The 21,514-nt window shown below is 40.7% G+C and overlaps 1 protein-coding gene across 4 annotated transcripts in view; it reads right to left on the reverse strand.

Annotated features, from left to right (window-relative positions):
• plekha7b (pleckstrin homology domain containing, family A member 7b) overlaps positions 1-21,252 on the reverse strand; it is a 97,690-nt gene extending 76,438 nt beyond the window's left edge. For all 4 annotated transcript variants that reach the window (XM_030048401.1, XM_030048399.1, XM_030048400.1 and 1 more), the window contains exons 1-3: positions 21,165-21,252; positions 20,970-21,046; positions 20,794-20,851 (exon numbers count right to left, since the gene is read on the reverse strand). In XM_030048401.1, the coding sequence (XP_029904261.1) occupies positions 20,794-20,851; positions 20,970-21,046; positions 21,165-21,247 (218 nt within the window). In that variant the 5' untranslated portion in view covers positions 21,248-21,252. The remainder of the gene's footprint in view (positions 1-20,793; positions 20,852-20,969; positions 21,047-21,164) is intronic.
• Positions 21,253-21,514: the final 262 nt, after the last annotated feature.

The following is a 21,514-nucleotide window of genomic DNA, read 5'->3' on the forward strand; positions in this document are numbered from 1 at the left end:
CTCCCAATCAGGCAGGGAGACGGAGAGGGGAGATGGAGGGCAGACTGTAGCTGAGTCTAGCTGGATTAAGCTGATGGAACGCTGGGTCAATAGTCCACAGACAGACACATAAACGAGAGAAGAAAGCTGCATGAGACTGGACGAGGCTGATGTATAAGTAATCCGATGGGTGGCTGGGTCAGTATTCATACTTGGCTATATCTCCCATGGTCACTTAGATTGTTGACGGCTGTATAATTAAATGAAGCTGACAGCAGTTACACTATTGCACCAATTATATTAATCACTTCTATATCACATGCACAAAGGATGACAAAAAAAAAAAAAAAACACTCTATTGAACTTATGAGATTATGCGATTCCTTGCTATACCCTGCACTGGAAGTGGAAAGACAAAATCAGCACGACAGTAGCACACTGTACATGTTACCTTGAAATATACCATGGACAAGGTGACAAGTTAAATCTGTCTTGTGCGCTAATTAGAGAGAGAAAGTATGGCATTGATGTGAATTTCTTATTCAAACTGATATTTAACTATGACTGCATACAGGTGGACCTTTAACTATTAAAAGTCCAGCTACAGGAAAGGAGGTCATGTTCTCTCTTAATAGATAGATAGATGGATAAACAAAAGGACAGACAAATGGATAGACTGATCGATAATATGCATTATATGTAATGACAAAAAAATAAAAAGGGCATAAAGTAAGTCTGAGGGCATTTAAAATGTATTTTCTTGTCAAACTATCAAGTGGTGTAAGACTCAACAGCAATATCTAGTGGCTAATCAGAGAACAGCACATGTACATGCACACACTAATTCACTGACACAGACTTTACTTAATTATCCATCTACAGATATTTCACCCCATTTTAAATGCCCTCTGGTGTTTCAACAGGCCCACCTCTGAGCTATTTGTCCTCTGGTCACTCGTGTCAGTCAATTAGAGGGCCTTGGTTACAGCTAAGGGCCAGAGGAAATCCAGCTATATAGTTCCATATATAATCCATCTTATGACAGTTAGCCACTGCCCAGCCCATTCATAATTACAGATACAATTCAAGCAAGTGAACAGCCGCTCTGCCACAACCGTCAGAAACCACTCTCTGATGTATTATTTATTTTCAGCTGTGTGCCCTGAGTGGGATAGAGATATACTCATAAATGGCATGGTCTCTGGCAAGGCATACAATGAATTAACATTCCCTGTGATACAATAGACACAATAAAGCTGACATGAAGCATGCTACAATTGCTGCTATATCTTTGCATAAAAATTGTATACAATTCAAATGACAGAAAATGGCTGGGAATGAAAACTGAGATCAGCGATAGTAAATTACTAACTCATACAATATTAGGGTGGAGAGAAGAGAATTCATTGTACAGTGTCACAAATAAGCAATTTGCTTTGCGTCTTTGCAGTAAAGCAAATTAAATGGGATTGGTTGAGAGAACTCACACAGCTGTGTGGTCGATGCGTTCAATAAGTGCTGCAGTGAATGAAATTGCCCTAACCACCAGATCCGCTCTCACTAGCATTGGCCACACAGGCCTTTTCATTTGTCTTTTTCACACTCAATATTCCATTAATGGAAACAGCAATATTCAATCAAGTAATCCACAATGAGGAACATTCCTCACAGTCTATAGGCTCAATCTGGTGCTGACCATATGCTACTCTATTGAAATGTTATGCAGACGCCATCATTTTCATTGACACATCCAAAGACACACATAGGCTAAAACATTAGAAAGCAAGGATATTATAAGTAATCCTTCCAGATCTAAATAAATGCCAAATTATTAGACAAAAGCACATTGATTATCTAGAATGAGCTAAAATAGTTCATGTAGAGAGTAGAAGTCACACAGTAATATCTATATTGTGCTTAAACATGTTCATTTTCATTCAGGACATAGAAACATTTTAAGCCCTCATAAGCTCTAGTCAGACACCTCAGGCCAACACCTGCAGCTGTCACCATACCAATTACAGGACCAGAGGAATGTTTCAAAGCAATCTTTGACAATGATTTTACATTCATCTACTATGCTACGTTAGAGGCATGCTCTCAAACACACAACTTTGTCCACAAAATTTCAATACATAACTTCATTGTGGGAATATGGGAGACTATGATCGCAAGGCAGGTTTATGGGTGGAAGTTAGTTTCCTATATGTACCCATATTTTTTAAAACTAAACTTAAAAGGACCATACTACTGGTTTTGAGTTTTTGGCCGGTTTACTACAGTTTAGCCACATTTTACAATGCAACAAACCATTCTGCAAATTAGGACTTCACAACATACAATCAAAATCTCTTTTACATATTCAAATTTTTCTTTGAAACACCTGCCATATAATGTTCTGCTTCTGTGGCTAACAAAATCATCACCATTCATAAACTATAGAGCCAATAATTCTCTGTGTAAAGCAAATTTTTCTCCAGGAAACGTTTTTCCAACAGAGAGACCGTTTCACTCCGCCCAATTTAAAGTCATCAAAACACAACAGTGCTGCTGCTTTTAGGAAAACTAATGTAGACGACTTTATTACTGTGATGGAGTACTCGTGTGAAGACAGTTTGAAGTTCATTTTCATATCCTAGTGGAATGAATGGAAACAAATGGCTAAAAAAAGGGGGGGGGAAATGATATCAGAGTTCTAAAATATGACTGTTTGCTTTGGGAAAAGATTAGCAGAAACGTGAGCTTTACACATTTTGTAGGTGTTACTCTAAACATGACCATGATCAATCACTTGGTCCTTTAATTCTCCCACAACAAACAGATTTTCAGTACAAGACAAAAGCTAGACTGAAGGAAGACATTTCATTTACTAAACAGCAAAGCATGTCACCTGAATTACAGAGCCTTAAGAAAAACTTCGGACTAGCTTTGTTGTAGTTCTGATGAAATGCAGTTCTTTTTTAGAAGGAGGATCAGACTCCTCTCAATCTCAGACATGCTATCCTGGAATACTTTCTGTTCATATATATAGTGGCTATCACACTTCTCTCAAACCTGTGCGACTCCTAGCTGATAACCTCTCCTCTCACACATCTGGTGAGCCGACAACAGAGCAGGACCTGCATCTCGCTGCAGTGGCTCCAATCATACGGAGCCTCTGACAGAATGCGGCAGCAAGAACTGTCATCTGAATTCAATCAGGGGGAGGGAATGAACTCTGTGTTTCCTCCAGAGGGGCAGCTGAAAAACTCAGGTGCAGAGCTTCCTCCTTTTACTGCATGAAAAGAACGATAAACGTCAAAAGTAATAAAAAAAGTATCCATATCAAATACACATACTATGACTATGTCAGCATTTTTTTGGCACACCAGCTCCACACACATTCATTGTACATTGCCACAGCATTTTACAGGCATTCAAAATATTTGAATGTTAGTGTATAGAAAACAGTTTCTATTACAAAAAAATTCACACGTTCCTTTTTGCTGTGTGATAACTTTTAGCCACCTCATGCTGGGAAGTGTTACCTTGTCTCAGGCCGCCTCTGTGCCCTCTTCAATCTGGAGGGCTCCAGCTCAGCAATGAGCCCTGTTTCATGATCAGCCGAGCGTTCAGCCTCTTGGCAAAGAGGCAGGCAGCGGCAACAGCAGGTCCCCATCCTGGCTCTGGCATCTCCCCTTCCCTGTTTCTGCTCTGAGTCTTGCTCCAGCTCTGACTGGTCACCCTGCTTCAGCTCAAGCTGTCTGGACAGTCACTGACTCATTCTACATAATGTAAATCATCACAGGAAGCACATCTCGCGCTCCCAGCTCCTGATGTATTCATACATTGCAGGTTCGAGTTTTAAATATCTCAAGTCTGACCCAGGCCTGATGGAGTGCCTTCATCCCATCCTGTATTACAGATCTCTACTGTATCGGCCTCTGAATCTCCTCTTTGTTCTCGCCTTCTTCATTCAGTTGGCTGTTTGTGTGCAGCAACAAAACATAATGTGTTGTTAAACTGACATGAGCCTCGCCTCATCCCTCACTGTGAACATGATGTTGACAAGACAGCTCTGCTTGTAAAAGGTTTTGGCCTCAAGTAGTGGGGTGGGGGGTGCAGGCAGTTTCACAATCAAGGAATGGAGATAGCTGCACTAACAGAATTGCTGGCTGTGATTTTAACATGATTTGAGGGTCTACTGATAATGACAAATGATCTATATAAATCACCTTACAACAGTGAAAGGACTGATGATACCACAAACAGCCAATTTTATCACTCCTTGATATCAATTTCAGCAACTTCAGGCCTTCTGCTGAGGATAGTGTTAGAGAGCACATTGTTTCCATTTTCACAGGATAAATGATGCATGCTGCAAGGCTGAGAGAGAGCGAGAGAGCGAGATCAAGCTCTCCCCCGTCTCACCACTGCCAACACTTGCATCAGAAAAAAAGGAAATCATTAACAAGTCTTGTCACAGCAAAATGGCTTTGTCATTGCCTCTGTCTCTGCCTCCAAGTCTTCAACATGTTGCAATAATTCTACAATAAATACACCTGCAACAAACAGCGGGCCTCACAAACCTAAAAAAATGACGCGGAGACACCAACAGTGGCTAATTGTTAGTCCACAGTCCCACCACATGAATCATATGGAACAATTTCTGTCCAAATATCAGAAAATATTTTGCTCAGTGAGAATGGATTTTCAAATGTCATGTCATTCGGAATATTTTATTGTACTGTATGTATTATTGTCTGTTTTTCAGGGAAGTTGTCTTACAGACATTTTCCCAAAGGACGGTGCAAGTTTGTTTCTATTCTAGTTCTGCTTTAACTACAAAACAAATCCTATGCTATCCTATCTCGTAAGTTTATATATATGTATTCCCAAAACTGTTTACGTAAACATTTCCAACTTGCTTATTTCCCTTTCATGGATGTCACCCAACACTGTGCACACTGGTGCCAATTTTAAAACAATTGGCCAAACACTGAATGGCAAAGATTTAATAAGACGCCAGGGTTAAGAAAGTTTTCATCCTATACTTGACAAAGAATCTTCAAAATCATGGTACTGGTAATTAGTAAAATATAATAACTAAGGCTCTGTTCCATTAAAGTGTAGCAGAGTCTTTCCAGAGAGTCAGCATGAGGAGTAGCAGGACCCGGCTGCTTAGACCTAAATGGAACTGAACTTTAATTAATGTCATTAGTAACACCTACATTTACCTGCTGTTTCATGCCATAATGGCTACTGTGGAAGAGGTTTATCCAGTTCCAGGAGGCAGACACAGCTGGCTAGCAATTTTGAGGCCAATGAGAGATATTCAGTACCAGTCTAGGACCTGAACAAGAACCAATTACTCAATGACATGTTTACGTTAAAGAAATCCCTGAATGGTACACATACTTGGTGCAGTATGACTTTTACAGATAGTTACAATGCTTTTCTTATTTAAAATCCACCAAGTTGTTATTTCAGTAAAACCAACCTTAAAAACCATTTTGAAGTAGTTGCTAGCATGGTATAATCTGGTAGAAGCAAAGGAATAAGGAATACTGTAAAGTGAATGAGGACAATTTTATTCTTGAGATTCGCATCACAACGGAAAGCCAATAAGAACAAGAATTGGCCCATAAGAACACATTACCCGCTGTTCACGCACAACCATGGAAACAGGATTTTTGTAAACTATTTTATATGATTTATTCGGTGCACCCTCAAAAATAAATTCAACCTAAATTTCAGTAGTGACTAAATTTATACTTTTGTTCTTCCATCAAATTTGCTTTTCTCTGGTCATATTCCATCTAGCTTGACACAGCTCGCACAGGTATGGATAATCAGGATGGGTGTTAAAACATGTTATGCTTAATTAACATGTTTCACTGGCAGTCATCTGAGCTATTGCCAAGAGTAAGGCAGCAGTAACATGGCTCTGTCACAGTAATCACAGTACCAGTAAAAGCATGAATAAATTCAAATTACAGTGCTGTAGTTTTTTTTTTTTTGCAAACCACAATGTTATCATTTGGTTTGTTCCGCAACACAGGATTTTGCCTGTTTAGGATGAAAGACACAATTTCCGAATACCAAGCACCGGCTCAAGGTTATATCAAAGTCTTAACAAACAGCTTATGGAGAGAGAGAGAGAGAGAGAGAGAGAGAGAGAGAGAGAGAGAGAGAGAGAGAGAGAGAGAGAGAGAGAGAGAGAGAGAGAGAGAGAGAGAGAGAGAGAGAGAGAGAGAGAGAGAGAGAGAGAGAGAGAGAGAGAGAGAGAGAGACTGCATTTTATTTACAGACAGGATCGGTTTGACACATATGTGAGCATCATACAAATTATATAGCATAGACAGGATGTTCATATGCAGCCCTGGAAAATACAACAGAAACTGTCTGAGCATGAGGATTGTCAAGTCCACATCTGAACTCAGCAAAACTTAAAATATAGTGCCACTATCAGGGTTCCCACTCTTCCAAGGAAATAATTTTCAAAAAAAATTTAAGGGTATATTCAATAACTTATGCTAGTTGTTGCTTACAAACAGTGCACCTTACAAAAAACATACAAAGAACGTGTTTACAAACAAGGAACGGCGGTTTTGCATTTTTTGCCCATTTGACCTTCCATACATCCATTCCATTTGTATGAATGGATCCCAAAATGGGGCATCAGCAACTGAAAATGTGCAATGTGGGCAAAGAAAAACATTTGAATATATAATCTCTGCCAAACTTCAAAATTCCCCATGATCTCACTAATATTTTCAGGTCATCGCTTTTCAAAGGTTCAAGGAGTTTTCTATGACTGGAACAATAACCTATACATTTCAAGGTTTCCCGGGATGTGAAGGACTCTTGATAAGGTACAATACCTGCACCATACAGGCATGCAAACTCATCAGGGTTGAAAAAGGTGAGAAAGATGGGAGCCTTTTACAGCATACTCCTCCGTGAAGAAAATGTTTTAAATATATTTAAAATGTGGATTTACAGTAGATTTTAGCATGAGGATATGGGACAATTTCACCCTAGAAAGAGTGAGTGAGAGTGCCAGATTCAGAGTGAGAGAGTGAGAGAGAGAGAGAGAGAGAGAGAGAGAGAGAGAGATTTTGAACACACCCTGGTTCTATTGGCAGTGATATGTGATGCCTTAGTCCAACACAAAAACACTGACAACTGCACACTAAGGACCAAAGCTAAAATGCATTGACTTTAAATTGAAAAGAACCTGTGCACTGATGGAGAACCGAAATAAAAAAGCAGAAGCCAAACAAACTAAACAATGTCTTGAGCAAGGCCTTGAGAAAAAAGACATTCAAAAACCTGGCTACCCAGAGACCGGAGACTGTCATCACTGTGACCTCTTAGAAACAAAGACTGAAAGGCACTTCATCCTCTCTTGTCCAAATATGACAAAAAACACCAATATCATCCCTTCAATCGTCAATATCTCAGCCTCCCACCCCATTTCAAAACTCATCAGACCTGCACAAAATCACATAGGTGACATATTTTGGATTCGAATTCCACTGAAAGGTGACAAGTTTGTCTGCCTGACCAAATATCTCTGTCCAGCCTAACCGAGAAATTCAAATATGCAAAAGTTAGGTAAGAACTGACACTAGCTGAGCATGAAGACATGGCAGCAACAAGTGCAGCTCCAACTCTCATAGCTGGGTGTAAGTGGAGCCCTATAGAGGCAGCTCAACAAGCACAACAGGCACTTCTACATAGGGAAATTGTGGGGCAAGTGCACCGGGGTCACGCAGGCTCAGGTCTTGGCAGAGTGCCACACTATTAGAAAAGAGGAAGCTGGTAGTGAAGCAAATACAACACCAACAGGACGTGCCAAGGTGTCCCACAGTAGCTGCTCATGCGGGGACAATGGTTGAACTGGGAGAGTCTGGAAAGCAAGAAGCTTAGTTACGAATATTGCTGGACTTTTGAAGCACCTAGGATTAGACTCATTACTGGAGCAGCCTATGATTTGCTTCCATCACCCAAAAGTGTCGACTGGTGGCTAGAAGAAGATTCCACATGTCTTCTGTATTTAGAAACAGAAATGACATACTGTGTCAGGATGAAAGACTATTTTTGTTTAAGGATGATACACTTTGCAGGATAACCAAGTACTGAAGTCCCTAGCAATGAAGACAAACATAAATTAATTATTCCACTATTAGGGGAAAGAGCCCTGCAGATAAAATTGGGTTTGTATGTGAAGGGGAGCAGTTTAGGAAAGAAATTACTGTGCAGGCATATGTCACCACAGCTAATGGGATCTAGGGAATAGGAAATGTGAGTAGACATATAGTAGGTCAGAAACTTACAGCCCTGCCAGAAACAGTCAGCATAAAGGCCTGACCTAGTATTACGGCCCAATATTCAATGGACTGTTAACTTTGTAGAACTCGCTGTGCCACGGGAAGAAGCAGCAGATGAGGCATATGAAAGGAAGAAGCTTAGATACACTGAGCTACCAGCTGAGGTGGATCAGCAAGGCCGGAAACACAGGACACACCCTGTAGAAGCTCGGTGATGTGAATTCGTAGCTACATCCACAATCAATTCCGTCAGGGAATAAGGGATTCACAACCAGGGATTATAGTAGGGCAGAAAGGCAGTTTCAGAAACGGCTGCTGTCTAAAGATACAGCATGTCAGCTGGGGTCCAACATAAGAAATATAGCCAAGAGTCATACAATAAAGTGTTGGAGAAGCTTTGTTACTGAGAAAATGTGTTGAGGCTTCCTTGTAGGAAAATATTTCTACAATGGTAATGGGATTTAATACAAATCAGATAACATCAACAGAGTGTGTTCACTACGTTGATAATGCTCACACTCAAACAGCTGCCAGAAAATATTCTGGATAGAAACGCAAAGCAAATAAACCTATCTGAGTTAATCACAAAATGTTAACTTTCTACTTCATGTGAATTTAAAAAGTCACATGGTAAGAGACAGGAAGGACAGGGCAGAGAGAGGGGATGGCATGCAGTAAAGGGCTTGGGCTTGACTCAAACCTGGGCCACTGCAACAAGGACTCAGGCTTTAATGGTACACTTGATATGCTCTCTACCTGGGCACCCCAATGCAGTTCCTCCTTTCCTTTTTCTTTCAATCTCAAGAGTCAGCTGAACCATTAGCATGACCAACAGGCATGCATGTGGGTGTATTTATGTAGGTGTGTGTGTAAGGATGTGTGTATGTACTGTGTTGGTATGTAGGTATGTGCGCTCGGAGGACACTTTCTTGGGTGCACCTAATAAAGCGGCCACACTCCAAGATGGGAGTGGCCGCTTTGATGGGTGTGTGGGGGTGCCTGGTGAGGTAGTGTATTGATTTTTATTGTAGCCTATGTATAAGGATATATTTATGTTTTGTTATTGTAGCCTATTGATTTTTACTCCAGCATATGCGATGATACAGGGCATCTTAGTCATCTGTGACTTGTCTGGCTGCGTTTGTCTTCCTTAAAAAGAGGGCCACAATGGAAATAAGTTATTCTTTAGCTTTATTATGTTATCCTTGAGCTTTTCAATGAATATGTGTTTGTCGCAGAGTATGGCTTTTCATAAATATATATTTTGATGTCAAATAAATCAAATCAAATAGATGGTTGAGAAATAACTATTGTTCAGTTGATACATGCTCTGCAGGCTCACAGTGCTGTCAGTGACTATGGTTATGTTCAGTGTTGAGAAACAGTATGGGCTGGGGTTGGTGTAAGCCTGTGAAACACGATGGGAGGTGACCACTTGATGAACCCAGTGGCATGCCCTCTGTCATCCACACCTTCCCGTCTCTGACATCCAAGCATGGTTTCTACATGGGCGCTCTCCCAAATACCACGAGGGACACAGTATCTGCATCAAAAGTTGTGTACTGGAAAATCAGGCTGAGGACTGCTGAGGCTGACTATCAGAGAAGGTGAACAGCTGCCTCATCGCCTCTCTTGCCCTTACCTCACAATTGCTGGGACAAAAGCAGTTGTGCTAATCCTTCTTCTGTCCACTGCCCAGGGAAAGAGCGCTCTGTCTGATTGGTATTCAGCGGCGTGTGTCTTATCACTCTTTCTTCATCACTTCCCTTGGCACTAGAGAGAAATATTTCATGCCCAAACAGTGCCTCCACACATCTATGGTCCTTTGTGCAAAAGCAAGGTTACGTGGCAAATACAATACTGTCCAGTCTCATCTACAACACCCAAAGGAAATCTAGACAGTAAGGTGGATTATGCTGTTACAATATAGCTTAACGACATTTCCTAAGGATGCAGCAGAAGGTCACACTTCAAGTCTTCTCCACATGTGTATGAAATGGATTTTCTTGATTATTTTCTCAGGGGTGAATGATCTATTCACCTAGCAACTAAAAATTTTGCTGAAGAGGCAAGCAAAGTCTGTCAGCCACTGGAAGGAAGAATACTGAGTCGCTGCTTTTTTACCTCATAGAAAAACAAGTGAATAAACTGTCTTCCTGCCTGTGTCCCTAGGATGCAAAAACAAGTCAAACAAAACTCAGGGCTTCAATCCACCGGGGTGGAGTTGGCTCTCTTACAAAGGAACAACACAAAAAGTACCTTCAAAGTTCTGCCTCACTCTGGAACAGTTTGAAAGTCAATATTCTGTACCAAAGGCATGAATTGACAGGTTGAGAAAGCCAAAATATTCTTTAATAGTTCAGGTTTAAAGATTTAGCCCTTGAAAATTGCTACATAGTTAGAGGGATTCCCACAAGCACAGGACTACTTTATTTGTTGGTAGGGAACAAAAGTAATCCTACCATCTAACCTGAATACCTTTGAGATTGAAAAGATTAAAAAAAAAATGGAAGGGAAAAGGTCAGTTTAAGAGTAACAAGGTTAGTATCACTGTCTGACTTGGCAGTAGGGTTCTGAGCTCAGCCATGATTTGAATTTGCTCCACTTGCAGAAAGAGAAAGCTTCGCTAGGAGAGTGTTGACACAAAGGCCCCTAGAGAAACTAAACTACCTTTATTATCTATTAAAACGCTTTGCTTCAAACCTCCCAAAACATCTCATGGCTAATTAACTTATATTGCCCCGAGCAAAACAGAGAGCAGGAAATGCCAATTAGAGAACACAAGGGGCAGGACGGGGGAACAAATAAACACCCCTACAAAATTTGAGATTAATTAAAGACTGATAAAGCCAACACATCAGACAAGAGAAGGCGAAGGAAGCCTTGTACTTTTTGGTGCGCAGCCTGAGTTTTTCATAGCACTGACATCCAACACTTCCTCCCGGTCTCGCAGCATTGTAAGCCCATACAACAATGTGATCTGTGTCCCAAAAGGACACCATTGTATCTCAGTGGGATCATTTCTTCCTAAGGGAGCGATAGAGTTGCGCATTTCCTATGCTCACTCAATGTCCTGGCCAGGGATGGAGTGGGGGGCAAACTTGACTAAACTCAGTTTGCCCTGCTTTTATTTGCAGAGAACTTTAGCCACCGGATACCATTCTGTGAGTCAGATTTTGAGGATGATTTATAGTAAATTACATAAAACTGAATTTAATTATATCATAACATGGTTTTCAGATCAAATGAATGAAATGAATTAATGTTCTTTGAAATTTCTTCCTCCTTCCGCTCTTTCTTTCTTATTCATTTATTTGATGGTTTGTTTACACTGGAGATGCTGCCAAAACAAAGAATACCTCTGTGAATAGCTTCATAAATATGTGCACTAAATCGAGCTGATTTAGTTATGAAAGAATCAGAGAATGAACTAGAAAGCACTCAGTTAGAGCACATACCTGCATCAACACTATGCAACAGACCTTTTTCACAGCAGCCATGTTGAAATGAAATAGCAGGTAAACACAGATGTTACTAATGATGTTAATTAAGGTTTGGTTCCATTTCGGTTTAGCAGATGAGACAGAATGCACAACAGCAGCTCCCTGGCTCTGTTAGACCTTAATAGAACAGAGCCTCAATTACTGTCATTGGTAACACCTGCTATTACCTGCTATTTCATTTCAAAATGGCTGTTGTGAAAAACGTCTGTTGTCAGGATATGGCAGTCCCACATGTATTTGGATTTTCACCAAAAGTTAATCACACACAGGGCCACATCCCCCTTTGACCAATCAGTGTGAGAATGATGTGCGAATCCATTCGGATGTTACATGTTTACATGTGTTTTTACGTGAAGCCACGCCCACTAAGACACCCTTCTTTCTCTTATCACTTTAAAAAGTGAATCAGTTTGTCCAACCATTCCACAAAGTTCCTGTGTTTTTGTGAGAAGCCACGCCCTGCATTAGCCAATCAGTGTGAAGAGTGAATCACCAACCTTTCCGACAAGCGACAAGTAAAGCTGTTCCTAACTTTTGGAGATACCCGGCTAACAGACAAACGATATGGGGCGGAAACAGAACCCCCGTCCAACTCCACTGGCAGAGGTAATGGACAAAGCGATGCATCATTAACGTGATTGAGTTGATACCAAACTGTCATCTCGCTTGTAAGGTAATACAGATATAAGTTGTAAACATAAGTGGCAGGGTGAGTACACCACTGTAGTGGGGTCCCATCTGACCTCGACTCTGTGTTGGAAAAATGCAACACATCAGTTGCAAACCATTTCAGGAATGAGAACATTAACATTAATATTACTGAAATTAGAAATGAGCAATACATGGATGAAATTGTGCTTAATATAAGACAACTCAATGAAAACAACATTAAAATGGTAAAAAAGTAATCTAATTAGTTAAAATCAATCACAGTGCAATTCAAACAACCAATCACCTCAAGGAGACATCACTACGTCTGTCCAATCACCTGCACTACTGCAGTGCACGTTCACCTGCCCTCCCCAGAAAGACTCCATCCAGCTGAACTCAGCTCCAGTACTTCAGCTTAGCTTACACCAGCTACACAGTAACAGGGAAGTCTAGCACTTTCTACTCTGCCATTGCATCAGCATCAGAGCCACATATGCAAAAGCACATGAGGGCGGGAGAAACTTGGACGAGGGACTGAATCTCAGGTGGGTGCTGTGTGAGCTGCTTGAGCTCAAATTCTTGACAAAAGTCCCACTCTAGAAAGGCCCTCAACTTAACTTTAATAAATAGCTTGTCCATGACTTTCCTTTCCTTCACTACAGTACTGTACTTTGCTCAATATAAACGAGGGCTTCAAAGCCACTGTTAATTTCTACCACATCAGCCATGAAAGTGGTGACTACCTGACAAAATATGCTGTGTTCCTGACAGAGTAATAATGAATCCCATCAGCACGCTTACCAGCACAAAAGTCAGCTCCTTTTTACTGATGCACCATTAAAATGCATTATGACTGACAAAACAGCTGCCTAGTCCTACCCCAATTCCAATTCCCATCCCATAAATAGCCCTGTAGTATAAATCTATAGGCTCAATTACATACAGTACAGAGTGGGCAAAATAAGAATCAAGGCAATGTGTAATCTATAGGTGGCTGAAGTAGTGTCTAGATGCTGTGCTGTGCAGGTGAGCAGGATGTGTGCCATGTGTGACGTGCACTAACTGTCAGAGACACTGGAGAACACTGCGACGGACTGGAACGGTATACTTCCTGATGGGTGCTTGCTCAAATTAAATTGACTCTGTTCCACTGCTCACTCAGCTTTGCTCACATTCTCTCTGGCCTATAAACTGATAATGTGGTAACTAGGTTAATTACAGGCCTGTATTTTGGGTCACCGTGTGACTGTGACTTAAAGTTCTACCAGTAATCATTTTATTTTACCTGTCTTTACCTTATAAAATTTTGGACAGTTTAGATGCAGCTAACAAAAACACATATCTGTGATTAATATTACCTTACCAGTATGAGATCCTTTGACTGATATTCATCCATTACGACATTCTCTTCCACACTACTTGATTTTCTATGAGATCAACTGCTTGTCCGAGAGTGTCTGCAGAAAACAATCTCTGCACCACATACTCTAAAGAATATGGCATCTTGTGTAATACCCTGAATTGTCTCTTGTGATTAATTAATAAAGGAATGATTTCACAAGGCCGTAAACACACTGTTTTTGTACTAGAGGGGAAAACAACACAATGGTTGCAACAGAGAATCCAATAACACACAATACTTTTTTCATAGACCTACTTTGTGTAAATGAAAGCATTTGTGTTGTTTTCTTTTCCTTCTACAAAGGCAACTGCTTGTCTCTGTGAATGAATGTCAACCCAACACATCTGTTATGGAAAATGTAAGTTTGTTTTTCTATTACCATCTCTGTAATGTGTGGTTAATAATTATTCAGTTGCTCTGTCAGCAGGGCTAAAGCAGCTGGTCAAAGTGAGGGAAGCAGGACTAGTGTTGCTAAAGGGATCTGAGAGGAGCCTTTATGCTGCTAGTGCTAAGATCATGTTCCCTCGGTTAGATCTTTCTTGGCTAACAGAGGGATAAAAATGAAGCACAAGAAATGTGAGAAAGTGTCAGTCTATACAAAATCTGACCAACTGCACAAGCATCAAGTTTGTGCAGTAACCCAGCAGCCTGGCCACAGAGTGCAGTGTTTGAGCTGGAGACTGGCTGCATTTCCTTTCCCATTCTCAAACAAAATCTCATCTTTATCCCAATCTCCTCAAGTATTGCGAAAGTGTCTTTCCAAGTCAAAATGCACACCAAAGCAGAGATTGTTTTGAGGCCATCATTAGAGTGTGCTGTGTGTCTGGCATGTGGCCAGTGACTAAGTGCGTACCTTTCCAGCAAGTTGTTGCCTGACAACTCACACATAACACTGCAAATGTTTTCAAGAGAGCATTAAAATACCGCTGTGTGCCTCACCTCCAGACAGAACATGCTGATAGAAAGACGAATTTTCCCATCTTTTGCCTTTTATCTTCTTCTTCAGACTATCCATTTTGGAATCTGGACAAAAAGATCTGATGTGATGGAAATTTTTAGGTATGACTGTGCTGCTAGACTTTCTATTTATTTATTGCCATCAGCGCACAAAGAAGGGTCAAACAAGCCTCTTGTTTATCAAAGCCAACAAGGTGGTTTGCTGTAGCTACACAAATAAAGCTCAATGCAATAACAATGGTGGTGCATAGCTATGAGAAGCATGACAATAAAGGGATTTCTCCAGTTGTGCAATTTGTTTAAGTGAAGTTAACACCAAAGGTTCTAACTTTGTTCAATGCAAACTTTAGTATATTTAAGTTTACATGACTTGTTGTAATACTGTAGAGGATCAACTGGCCGCACTGATCAAATTCTGTGTGTCTGTCATCTGCACCCAAGTGTGAAATTTAATTTGGATATCTGTCTAGAAGATGTTTTTTGGGGTGCCAAGCAGTGTTCAGTTAGTTTGCACCTTCAATTATGCGTCCAAGTCAAATACAGACTCAGTTACACAGATGGAATGTATTAAATGTTGAAAAAAAAATGTTAAAACATCTAGTATTCACATAGCAGCTTCATCTCACATGTACCTCAAAATAAAGTGTTTGCTCTCTCAAGTCCATGTAACTAGACTGTGAATAAGATATAGTGCCAATTAAAGCTCATTATAATAATTATCTATCTATATCAGTAGACATTACCGGTGAGATCACACAGGGTTCAATTCTAGGCCCTGTCCTCTCTTCTCCTCCCCCTTGACAGTCATCATAAACCATAATAATTATTTCCATTGCTGCACAGTGACATCCTGCTACAGTTCATAATCAATTCAAACTGCTCAAACTTACTCAAGAGCTGCATCACATACATCAAGTGCTCGATGTCTCCACACTTCCTGAGCCGGTGTTTGTCTCAGTGATTTTTGTATTGACTTTTGAACAGCTAAAACAGAGTGCTGCAGAGCTGTTTCCTACAACTGAGAAACATAAAAAATCAAGTTGCTTTCATCCTCCACACATGGAGAGAAGGTCGCTCATGTTTTTATCTCATCTTGTTTAGACTACCACAACTCCCTCCATTCCTACCAAATCAAAAATCACTTTTACATCTCCAGTCTGTTTAAAATGCAGCTACTAGAATTTAGCTGGTCCCAGATGAAGACAGCACATACACACAATTTTAAGAATCTGTTCAGGTCACCAAGAACATACAGGACCCGTTTTAATATGGGGATCAAGCCATTATGTCATTTTTTTTTTTTTTTTTAATCAATTTCCTGTTGAATGTGTTTCCACTTTTGTCTCCTCCTGCTTTGCTTTATTTTTACACAAATTACTTGTTTTTATGCATTCTTTAAACAGCTTTCTACACTTTGGAAACAAAATCTTGTACTGTATAAAGTTTGTGTTATCATTACTAAATCATTCTTAGTATTCTACTATGAACCACTTGGCTATAGAATAAATATTCTATAAATATTCCCCATCCATCTGCATCTCTTACTACGCTCAGTAAATCCAATACAGAGGCAACACACAAAAAGAAGTTGCTGCCTCAGTGGAGGGCACTGAACTGGGTCAGTGGCTCGATAACTTGGGTGAGTCTTGCAGATAGTTCAGGTGTCTAGCACACAGCCAATTCTACATCTAGGTGTAAATAAATGTGAATTTCGCCACAGCAGCAGTGCCTTCACAATCCGGCCTTTGTACTCCACGCCACAGCCGGTTTCCACCAGCAACACACCACCCAATCCACCGACCGTTGTCACGGCAGCACCATGTGGACTTGAATTCTGCTCAGTTTGCCACTGCAAGCTGCTTGGACTGCCCAGAGGAGAGAGGGAAAGTGGGACGGAAGGCAATGGCTCAAATCAGAGACCCTATTCACTTGGGAATCCTGTACATCAACAAGCACTTTTTATAGTCTTTTGTCGCAAAAAAAAAAAAAAAAAAGATTATTATGCACAGAGCTGAAGACTAATTACTCAGCTGTAATAACCTTACATCAGGAAATATGGCTTAAGAGCAAGCATGTTCATTTTATACAATATAATTACAATAAAAGAAGGTTTAGACCTTGTCTAAATAAAATTGCAATAAAGAATGCCTTAATTATTAAATGCTAATAGCTTCACCTTCAGAGACTTAAAAAATGGCACATATTAACAAGATATTGCTCTTTTATAAATAGATATAGATATTATATAAATATAAATATATAAATTTTATAAATATAAATATTCTGTACCTCAGTAATAAACAATGAATATTATCCAGTGAATATTTACTTCTATTGAAACTCTGTTATAAATATCACAGTCTCCACCTTGGGTTATCTTACAGTACAGCAAACATCTTTTTGACAACAGAAAAAACACTGTTAAGAACAGTGTAAACACGTCAACTCTTTATCATTTCTGTCCTATCTGAAGTTGAAATAATAGTTGTAATGTCATGTAATGTAGAGAGAGTTAGTATGGCTCTCATCATTCCAATGTGTTTTCAGCAGAGACCTGATTTTGATCAATGCTTGGCAAAAAGCTTTAGTGCTGTGTTTGACTGCTGGCTCCATGCTGAGTTCCTGAGCTGGTCAAGAAGCCAAAACATTCACTCTACTGCCATCCTACTGCAAGCTGACACAACAGGTACACAAAAGAAACCTTATTTTACAGACACCTTTTATCCAAAGGACCAAGGTGACATCTACATCTGCTTGTCCTCGGCACTGATAGCTATGTAAGTCATAGTGTATTGTTATGCTGAATAAGACCACCGCTGCCCTATATACTGTATAAATGTAACCATCCTATCCAGTTACACATGCCCAAGTAACCATTTTCTTTACATTCTAATAAATGGCAATTCATAGTATTTAAAAAAAAAAAAAAAAAACATTTTAAAAACACGATACAAATGTCTTAACTGTTAGACTAACATGATTGTCGAAGTCCATCATTTTCAGCTTCAGGTTGCACACAATATATTCCTTTTGAGGGTGTATGTGTCTCACTTTGCAATTTGGGCAAAATGCCAGAGCCTGCCCAACTGCAGTCGCTAACAGGGTCAACCCTGTAGGTTTATCATATTAAATAATTTGAAGAGCCACTTGCAAAATGAGTTGGACTAAGTGCATGCGCCATCGTTAAAAAACGCCTTTGAAAGCATGAAATAGCATGAAATACACACAGTAATCAGTAATCCTGTAGATTTCACACCAAACACTTAATTTTCAAAATTAGCAATGTGTCATAGAGACATGTTCTCATGCAGACACCTCTCTAGTGGTCCAAACCAGTGCTCAAGCATGTTGAATTCCCATACATATTTACTGAAACAGGAATGTGAAATTGATCAGTTCAAGTCAGTCATACACTGAAGCTAGACATGATGATTTTAATGGTTTAAAACAGGACCATAGTCCAAGTTAGCTCTCCTCCTCTCCCTTCTCAAAAAAATTTAAAGGATTGCTCCTGGAGCCCATGTTCAATATCTCTAATGTTTCAGTGCTGCCAGCTAACATCAATGGCCAAAGCATATACAGCTATGAGCTCTTCACTGATCGTATATCTGTCAAATAAACCCTTGTTTTTAAGGCAATAGTTTTAGCTGTGAATGAACTATGCCTGTGTATCAACTGCCATAACTTCATTAGCTGAGTGCTGGAGGGCAGGGCCAGGTGGGCCTGACTTTCAGTGGCACATCCTATAATTACCCTGTAGACACACGGGACAAATACTGAAAACGTGGCATCATCCAGGTCGCCAGTGAATCAAATAAACCACCAGAAATAATCTCTGCACTGTGAGAAACTGACAACACTCAATTACCTGAAAATAATGAGCACTTTCATCAGCAGAAATGAAGAGCCCCCCCTCCCCCAGTGAGTTGTAATGAATAGGTCATGCTCATCACAAGCTGTGCATCAATTTGCAGGAACTCAAAGAAAGTAATGCATATAAACACTCAACAGCAATAAGGGACTCCATTGTCACACTTTATGAGAATGAAACAAAGATCAAATCAGTTTATCATACTGCAGTCTGCTTACTCCTCGGCTGTTACTGTACATCCTTTGATGTACCAGCTAATTGGACTCCTGCGACAGGGACACAACAAATAACTCGGTGTGTTCCTGTCCTCTGTTTGGCTCCAAAAGATTAGCCTTTACCTTCCTCACAATGGTACAGCAGCAAAGCAAAAACAAAGACACAGGCAGGCAGCAGGAGCAAAACAGGATCCTGCCAGCAAGTCATTTAGGCAACAAGTAGTCAACCAATTTAACAGCCTTGACATTTAGGCTACCATATATCATGCAGTTGCACTGTTGCATTGTTCTCCTTTCTTCCATGGCGGGAGCAAAAGGAGACAGAGAACGAGGGAAGCACAAAGAACCCCTTTCTTCCACACACAACAGAAGTGTCAGCAATAACAAATTTCAGAGATCATTTATGTGCCCTTTTAAAGTCAGAAAACATTGCATCCCGGATTTATGTTTGATCCTTTTCTGAAGTGGCTGTGGAATGCACATCCATTCAAATGGCCCACTACAACATATTCATTCTCTGAATCTGTGACTGTATGCACAATGATGTTATTTCAAAGGTATTACAGGTCAAGCAGGTACTACTGTATGCCTGCAACTTCAAAACTCACAGTTTTGTCCACACTGTATCTTAACTATGTGTCCAGAATTTCAGTTTGCTGCAGAAAATTGTGCAGTACACTGCACATCTCTGAGCAAAGACCTCTTATTAGTTACTATGCACTTCAGAAAGAAAACAGCTATGGGGATATAAAACCCTCCATACAGGCCTTCTGTCTGGGACAAATGGGGCACACTAAAAGGGCCATGGCATGACTATGGGCAGAGGAACAACAAAACCTGAAACAAGCCACAGTGACTGTACTAATTCACAATGATCCGCCTCCACTGAAGAATTTATGTCTCCACTTTGTTTTACAGCACGTTCGCTATTTGTCATTGTTAGCCTGACTTATCTGATGGATTTCAGCGCAATTTGCTGGCTGCTCTTGTGTCCTGAGTTTCTCTCACAGGGACCCATCTGCTGCACAGTGACAGCCACAGCCCAAAGTACAGGCAAGCAAACATGCAAGTGGGAAATACATGAGAAATGACTGTCCACTTAACCAATAAAACACGGGAAACAGAGTGTTTTTTTTATTTATATGTATGTGCTTTCTACAGACAACGGCTCAGCCTTGCCATGTCGCCTGTGAGGACATTCATTAGATCAACAATTGCACTGCATTCGGTCTTCTTAATACGACTGTACAGAAAGAAAGTGACTTTGGAAATTCTGTCCTCGCTGCCTCAAGAATGTAAGCATGCCATACATCTCTGTCACCACATGGTCACACAAGCTCTCCTGCACCTTTAGAGTCAGTCTCTCTTTCTCCCTCTCTCTGCCACACACACACACACACACACACACACACACACACACACAGCAAGGCTGTACACCTATCTAATGGAGAGAGTGGAGGTCCTGCATGGAGGATGTGAGGTGAATTTCAATAGCTTTTCCTCCTGTCCTGCCAGACACTGGCACTTCCCTTTTAAATGTGGGCACAAGGCAAGATATAATTGCTTTCACCTATCCAACGGGACATCCTTGTGCATGCATATATTTGTCTGTGAAGGGTGTGTGTGTGTGCCTGAGTTGTAATATTTGCTAGCTCATGATGATGCTGTATTAAATAAAGCACCGTTACCACTACAGCCTTTTAAATTGCATTGCAACCCCTTTACAATTACCCCAAATGATACATTGCAGAATAAGGAACATGATATGCTATGACCAGGCATGTAAGACCACAGAAAGCTCGTTATTTTACACAGGGGCTATTTGAAAACTGAACAAAAAACTGACGGGACGGGGCTGGCATTTCTCACGGTCAAAACAATGCAGACGAAAGCCACTCACTTGATGAAGTAGCTCGCCCCTTCGTCCGTGAAGCCTTCTTCCCATCCTCTCGGCAAATCTGTAACATCAATAAAACACACTTAGACACTTCGCCAGAGAGCATAGCTACACACTGCAGCACAAACGGACCCTGCTAACCCAGAAAATGAGAGTTTTTTTCGTCCTGTAAGGCGTACCTGACCGTATCATGTGTCCCGAGTTAACAGGTTCCCCAGTGCGAGGATGTAGCCAAGTAGTGCTGTGAGTTTTATCACTGCAAGAAAGACACCTGTTACTGAACGGTACACAAAACAAACGCTAATGCCTTATCACGATAAGACACGATTTAAAAAAATAAAAAACGTGTGTGGCTGTATAATGGAAGCGCTCACTTAATGAAGAAGACTCTGCCGTCTCTACAAACTCCATACGACCAGTAGTCAGGTAGGGTGTCCCGTCCGAGAGGTGCCGCCATGATCTCGTCTCCGGCTCGGTTTGTTAACGTTGCCCCTCTCCGCAGACTTTTCCAAGAGAGCCCAGATATCACCGCTAGGGCTGCATGGGTTTAAAGGGGAAGACGACCAAACTTAAGGAAGGGGGGGTACGCCTTCCACCAGAGGCTTTTTCAGCTTCAAGCCGACGAAACGAGAGCCGCCCGTTCCCACAAACAGCCAGAAACGATGCTTTAAACATATCTCAAACCCGCGTTAGCGCGTAATGAATGTAGCCCCATTGCGGCAAG

This window comes from Myripristis murdjan, chromosome 3 (assembly GCF_902150065.1).
Source record: "Myripristis murdjan chromosome 3, fMyrMur1.1, whole genome shotgun sequence".
Classification (NCBI taxonomy): Eukaryota; Metazoa; Chordata; class Actinopteri; order Holocentriformes; family Holocentridae; genus Myripristis; species Myripristis murdjan.